We start from the raw sequence: 7,358 nt of genomic DNA, 5'->3' as shown, positions 1-7,358 counted from the left end.
AATGCAATCATATTTTTCTCTTTTTAATCTAAATTGTCTTGTTTCATTGGCAACGTATCTCACTAACCTCCTAAATTCAAATAAAATGCGCAAATTTTAAGAAAGAAATACTTATGATGGAAAGAAATACTGGCAATAAGAATAATTGTCTAGATGCCAAAGAGAGCCCAACAGATTTTGCTTTCACAAGTGGAGCAGTACGGCTATCGCAATAGTGTTCCACTTGATTTATGCATATAAATAGCTTTATTATAATTCATGCAGGGAGTATTACAGATACAGACACTGCAATGTAAGTAGAACAGGAAAGGAAAACAGAAAAAAAGGAGAAAAGATGAAAGAAATAGGAGATAAAAGGGGAGAAAAAAGGGAGAAATACCTATTTAGATTTGAAGTTTTTTGCAGTGTACTCCATGTTCTCCATCAGCTTACTCCTTTCTATCATTCATATCTTACAGAATTTAATCTCATCATTTCCAAGCTGCTCCTGCAAAGTAGAAGCTGTGTCCAGAGATAATCCTTTAATTGTAAACTTTTAAAACAATTCAAATAATCCAGGGTTATAAAATCTGACATAACGTCTGTCTCAATCTCTCCCCAACAAGCAGGTGCAACAGCTTTCATTGTTGTTTTTTTATTATTCCTTGGGGCATTTAAATTTGACCAGGTTGTGTGAGGCTGTTGATAATAAGTCAATTTGGAAGCATTACAGGCAATGCAAAAGCATGTATGGAGTCACGGTTGTTTGTGAGTAATTAGGTCATTTGGAGAGGTGAAGGAATAAGCGTTGTATAATTGGCTTGCTACAGTGCATGAATGTCTGTTCTAATGTAATTATGACAGCTAATCAGGCTTAGTGGAGCTGGGTCATCTCTCAGTTTTGTTAGTGTATGAGCAGAGAAGGTACAGAGCTTTTCCATATTTTATGTGTTTATTGCTGGGAAACAATTTAAATGGGATTAACAACTTCAGTGTCCGTCGTAATAGCAAAGGTAAGTCCTTAAATTTATTTTTTTACTTAGCTTTTATATAATTTTGCCTGTTTGTTGGGTTTAATCAGACATAATTTAGAGACCTTGAGAAGTTATCCTTTATGCAATGACGTAAAAGTAATCATGCCTCTTAAACTTTTTTATATTTTGTCATATATCTTACAAGCTAGTAGAAAGAAGAGCATAATCGTAAAGGGAAAGAAGTCTAAAATACGTGACTTACTGTCAGTCTACGTCATTTGATGAAAAGCTTTGAAGAAAATCCTTCTGGAACTTCTGAGAGATCTTCTTCTAGCTTTTACTTGTGTTTTTATCAGCTCTGATCAACTGTCCCTGATGGAGAAAAATATCCCCACAGCTTGATTCTGCCATCTCCATGTTTTACCAAGAAATACTAAGGCTGAATATAATTGTTAGCTTTCTGTCACACATAATGTGATCCAAACAAACCAAAAAGTATAATTTTATAATAATGGATTGCCTTCCCTTCGAAGTGTTTACTGCACACCTTAAACAGACTAAAAAACAAAAAAAAATACTTTCAAATTGCTTTCATTCAACAGAGTCCTCTTAGTCTCTTTGTGATGTAAATTGAGGGATACAAATATTTTTGCAAGGCACTGTATTGAAGGCTGGTCCTATGTTTGCAGGATGATGCCAAGTCTGAGCCCACATTTACCAGTTCCAAGTCCATCCTACTCTCAGGCGAGGGAGAACCTGGTGAGAGCCATCCCACCCAAGCTCCTCTGTCTGCTGGCCTGTGGAGGAAAAGATTGTCGCTATGAGGGACCAGAATGCTGGAAATCAAACCAACAAGTCATTCGAGGCATTTTTTCCTCCTGGTGAGAAGATGTAACTGCAATATGACAGATGTTTTGGAGCTGTTAATTAAAACTTATTGACTGTAAATCTGGTTTGTTCTAGGGTGACGGATGATATTATAGCAATGGCTCGTCCATCCAATTATCTAATCAAGAAGTACAATATCATAGAGCAATTTCAGAGGTAATTACTTTACTAACTTCTATGTGACCGTTTTCCTTCGGGACACATGCATAACAAGTCACCAACCATCTTTGCTCCCAGGTTGAAGATTAAGTCGGTCATCAACACGCAGCTTCCAGGAGAGCATGCTCATTGTGGACCTCCACTAGACCTTGAGAGTGGTTTCACATACTCTCCGCAGACCTTCATGGAAAATAAAAGTGAGAGATTATTGCAGATTAAGAGGCAGACATTACTAATGATAAAATGTGTGCATGAAATGTTGTGGGGTTGTCACAGCTAATATGCATCTTCAACACTAAAGGCTGATTTCTACTTTGAAACTAGGTCATCTGCGTAGGTGTCGCAGTGAACAAAAAGACGTCCCCGCCCCCTCCTCAGACTCTCTGCTGCACCTCTCCCAAATTGTAGCTGACCGCAGACAGTGCCGTAGACGGGAGGCTGGCTTGTTTTGTTATTATGACCGAAATTGCGGAAAACAACTCGTGAAGTTGGACCAGCTAGAAGAGCGAGGTGTGCGAGAACACTGGGAACCCTTTTTCCACCTGGATCCCAGCTATTTTTTGCCTTCATGTCCCTCTGTTGACAAACTCGCCCCCTCTTCCTCACTCGCGGACCACGCGCTAGCTGTGGGCATAGATCTAAAATTTCTGCGTCAAGCTCACTGCAACACACTGCTGCAGGAGTATAACCAGCCCTTAAGGCCATCAAAGACAATTCACCGACTGCAAACTGGGAAGGTGATTCCCCTCCCCAAGAAGGGGGACTAGAGGTTGTGTTCTAACTACAGGGGGTTCACAATCCTAAGTCTCCTAGGGCAGGCCTATGCATGGGTGCTGACAGACTCCTCTCTGAGAGGAAGAGAGTTCAACCTATTAACCTCGGCTCCAGGAGAAGCTCCATACCCTCTGCAAGGTGCTTGAGGGTTCATTGGAGTTTGCCAAACTGCTCTGTCTGTGTTTGCCGACCTAAGGAGACGGGTTTTCAGTTGATTCAGAGGCCCTTTGGTCAATCTGGCTAATTTACAAGTGGAACAGGTATTTGGTCTGCATTAACTTAGACCTGTCCCGGTGCACCTTTGATTGCAGCAGAAGTGCACCATATCCTTAAGGTCCTTGTCACAACCTTTATTGATAGGAGTTCTAGGTTGAGCCAGAGAGGGTCTGGTTTTTGCAGATGATATATTTCTGCTGGCTGCCTTGATGGAAGTCAAACATTAACTTTGCATGTAAACCAGCTGCTTTTGCTGCTTCAATTGCATGTGGAAGGAAAGTAGCATTAGAGATAGTGTGAAGAGACTGGTCCTCCACATTAAGAGGAGTCACCTGAGGTGGCTCTGACATCTTTTTCGGTTGTCCCCTGGATGTTTGGACACCCCAATAAGAAGAGGTCCAGGTGATGGCTCAGGACATGCTGGAGGGACTATGTCTCTCAGCTTGCTTGGGGACACCTCAGGATTCTCCTAGCAGGTGTCTGGGGAGAGAGAAGTCTGAAAGTCTATTGCTGGGACTGCTGACCCCTCAGCCTGGTCCTAGATAAGTGGAAGATAGCGAGGACGGGTGAGAAAGTGTGAATGCAGCAGGGCTTTGTATATTTTGTATGGATATCTTGTTAATGTAATGCATTATTCCCACATGAGCCAGACACAATTTCACATCAAATGACTGTAAATAAACACAAGATTTACACAAGAATTCTGATTTATTTCCAGTTTACTTTTACAACTTTGGGATGCCAGATTTTGGAGTGTCGTCTCTTGTTGGAATCATCGATGGGGTGAAGGTTTTGGCCTTTGCAGTGAAGGAAGGACGTGTAGCTGTTCACTGTCATGCTGGCCTGGGCAGGACAGGTAAAACTGATCATTGTTCTCTCTGGGAAATTTACACTCAGTCCTGCTATTTTATTCACATGGTAATGGTTTAACCACAGACTTTAATGTATTTTATTTAGATTTCATGTGACAGATCAACAGAAAATAGCGCATAGCTGTGAAACAGGTGGAAAAGTAGAGTGGTTGTTTTTTTAAAAAGCATATAAAAATATTAAAAATTCGCTCTGTGTTTGTATTCAGTCCTTCTGAGTCAATACTGTGTAGAAATACTTACCACTGCAATACATCTGGAGACTGAATCTTTCCCTTAAAAAATAAATCAGACTTATATTAGCTTGATTTTCAAGTCTTGCATTATTTTCTTTATTTGAAACTTCAAACTAAATAAAAGTTTGGGCTTCATCGAAACCATTTGGTTGCAGGCTTATTTACGATCATTCATTGTTTTACTAGAAAGTGAACAACTACTCCAGTTTCAGGTCTTATTTATGACGGGTCTTTTTAAAAAGTTTTCCAAACTCTATACATATCATCACCTCTGACTGTCTGTCCTAGCTAAAAAAAAAAAGCATTATTCAAGCACCACCTTGTTTTATCACGCCACTGAAAGTTTTGGTTATTGTGCAGTTAGTTTTGTGCAGCACATAATATATTGCATGTTGGCCAAAAAATTTTTATTTGGACTCAGAGTACATTCTCCACCTGTTCACTGTTTTCTGCATGGCTTGTGGCAAACACATCTTCTCATGGCTTTTATTCAGCAATTGCATTCTTCTTGCCACTCTTCCATTAAGGCCACATTTGTAGAGTAGATTATTTGTCCTGCTACAGGTAATAGATTCTGCCACCTGACCTGCAAATATAACTCCTTCAAAGTTACTTGGCTGATTCTCTAATTAATGAGAAAAGAGCTTCTCAATCTAAATAAACAGCAAAGTTCTTGGTAAACTTGCAGTTATTTTTCCCTGTTCAGAGGATCCACTGTTTTGTGGGATTTTACAGATTTGTCTAAAAATCCCTGCAATGTTATCAGTGACCTGACTCCTTGGTATTCATATTGTTTTCTAAAACCCACTAAGGTCTTCACAGAATGAAAATATTTTTACTTCATATTACACACAGGTTACTTCTGAAAAGATGCAAAATGATTTTATTTCAGGATACATGAGTAAAGGGGGACAAATGCAAATACATGCCATACTATTTGAATTTTGACCATAAAAATCATGTGTTATTTTCATTATATTTTGCACTTTATCAAATGAAGTCTGTTGTTATACTTAGACAAAATGCACAAAAGTTCAAAGTGTGTTACTACAAGGCAGTGTGTAACAATAATTGAATGTTTACATTCCTAACTGTCTGTTGATGTTGTGTTTTCTCTTTTGAAAGGTGTCCTCATAGCCTGTTACCTTATCTACACCCTGCGTATAAGTCCCAGTGAGGCAGTCCACTATGTTCGCATTAAAAGGCCCCGTTCTATCCAGACCCGGTCACAGATAAACCAGGTGTTTGACTTCGCTCGCCTGCTCGGCACGCAGCTCGCTCAGTATCCAGACCTCAGCCTGCGCCACGGAGCCCCTTTTACTCTCCAGCATTATTTAAACCGACAAGCTCTGCTGCTTCATGGCCAGGAGGCACGAAGACTCAGACATACTCCCAAGGTTGGGACTTTGTAATATGTCTATCATCATGCATCTCTACCATGTGTCACAATTCGCCTGCATATGCTTTTTGGCCCAATTTGATCAGGTGCTGTACCTCCTATGTGTGCGCCTCTCCTGTCTGGCTCTGGGTCTGTCTTCTCCTCCAGAGGTCCATGCTGAGCTGGAGAAGAGAACAGCTTTGAGGGCTCTGAGCAGAGCTGTGAGAGAGACTCTTGTGTCCAGGCAGTACTTGCCTTTGTTAAGTGAAGGCCGTAAAGGCTCTTGGACCGGCTCAGGGTCAGTGTCCTCCTGGGATGAGCCTCTGGGGTTTTTAGAGAGGAAGCGTGAGTGTTTGCTGGATAAACGCAGCTACAGTGAATCCGATGTTACCAGGATCAGAGTTTATGAGGTGAGATGCATTTTAATTGCATATGTTTCTCTGTACATTCAGACTAACTGAAGGTGATAATCACTCTGTTACTTTCTCTCTGAAAGGACCAGGAGCCAAGCTCGTATTGCATTACAGCATTTGGAGATGAGAAGCACTGGTGCTTGCAGGATCTGATGTGGGATGATTCCAGAGTAGTTAATCCAGTTTTTGGCACATCACTGTATCCCAAAAAACAATTTTGCATGTCCAACACCGAGGTGACAAACTTGAGAACAAGTAACAACAGCATCAAAATGTTTAAAAGCTCAAATAAAAAAGATTTTCTAAAATGCAGCTCCAACCTGGAGGTAAGGTATTTTTCCTCAGAAAGAGAATCTGATGTTATAGACAGTTTGTCTGCAATGCAGTAAACTTTCATAATTTTCTAATATAAAGTTACACAGAAACCTAAACATCCCTGGCCCAACATCGATGGCCCGACCGGTAGCCAAAGCAATGGCAGAACAAGGTCCTCCAGGTGAAACTGTTCTGCAGAGGTCAGCTCTGCTGCAGGTAAAAACAAAATCTAAACATTTAACAATAACCGTATAACAATAATAATAATTTAATGTTTCAATGTATTTACTCTCTTATGTTTTCGAAAGGAGGAACTAAATAGCAGTGAATGTGGCTGGGCCCTGCTGGTCACCGAGTCAGATCCTCATGTCCTTTCTTGTCTCTTGTGGACCTGGTTGGAAAGGTTAAGGGTTAGTAGCATTAAATTAACAGCTGGTTATGCCACTGTGCATTACTTTTTAGAACCTTAGTTGAATAGCTGGGCCTCTTCTGTTTCCTCTTTGTCATCCAGGACCCTGTTTTGTCCAGTGAGGATATAGAAAAGTTAAAAATGGGAAAGAACAAAAAGCCTCTCAGCGTCCTCAAGAAGGTAAAATATCAGACCCAGAATGGCTGTGATTCCTATAAATGTGTGAATGTTTTCAGCACAGTTTTTTGTTTTGTTTTATACTTACAGCCACAAAGGCACACAATCTATTGTCTGTTGAATTGTGTGAGCACAGTGTTCAGCCTTTGTCCACACAGAGAGGATGCTGTCCTGCATCGTCTTGCGTGTGCACTAACAAGGGTAAGATAAGAAGATACTAAGAGTAAATCTATTTTCCTTAATACAAATGCTATAAAACTGATGAGATAATTCTTACCCAACAGCGTCCTCAAGAGGAATATGGAGTCCTAAATCCCTTGATTAAAGTCCTGAAGGCCAGTTTGACAGAAAGCTTCCACACCCACAGACACATTACGAGGGCCTGCAGCATCAACGCTACCCTTTGAGACCTTTAAATTTCATCTGGGTGCACAAAAGCAATTAAGAAAATATTTCTGTAAAACAACTGAATAAAGATGTGAATTTCATATAATAACCCTTATAATGTAAATACGTGTGGATGTTATATTATTTTTACTTTTTTCTTATCTTATTGTGTTGTGACTGTCAC

General features: G+C 40.3%; 1 protein-coding gene across 1 annotated transcript; it reads left to right on the top strand.

Moving 5' to 3' along the window:
* Nucleotides 1–1,643: 1,643 nt before the first annotated feature.
* LOC107089239 (protein tyrosine phosphatase domain-containing protein 1-like) lies at nt 1,644–7,194 on the top strand. The gene is made up of 12 exons (XM_015381905.1): nt 1,644–1,834; nt 1,917–1,997; nt 2,079–2,197; nt 3,709–3,846; nt 5,221–5,492; nt 5,581–5,883; nt 5,970–6,212; nt 6,301–6,417; nt 6,510–6,611; nt 6,713–6,790; nt 6,878–6,988; nt 7,072–7,194. The coding sequence occupies exons 1-12, from the start codon at nt 1,644–1,646 to the stop codon at nt 7,192–7,194; spliced, it is 1,878 nt and encodes a 625-aa protein (XP_015237391.1).
* Nucleotides 7,195–7,358: the final 164 nt, after the last annotated feature.

This window comes from Cyprinodon variegatus, unplaced genomic scaffold (assembly GCF_000732505.1).
Source record: "Cyprinodon variegatus isolate N-32 unplaced genomic scaffold, C_variegatus-1.0 Scaffold244, whole genome shotgun sequence".
NCBI lineage: Eukaryota > Metazoa > Chordata > Actinopteri > Cyprinodontiformes > Cyprinodontidae > Cyprinodon > Cyprinodon variegatus.
This window is presented reverse-complemented; position numbering and strand designations above follow the sequence as displayed.

Bases quoted from the DNA above. Each gene is read 5' to 3' on its own strand.
- LOC107089239 (XM_015381905.1), top strand. From the start codon at position 1,644: ATGATGCCAAGTCTGAGCCCACATTTACCAGTTCCAAGTCCATCCTAC. The intron at 5,493-5,580 runs GTTGGGACTTTG...CAATTTGATCAG, and splicing joins GACTCAGACATACTCCCAAG to GTGCTGTACCTCCTATGTGT. The intron at 6,612-6,712 runs GTTAGTAGCATT...TTTGTCATCCAG, and splicing joins CCTGGTTGGAAAGGTTAAGG to GACCCTGTTTTGTCCAGTGA.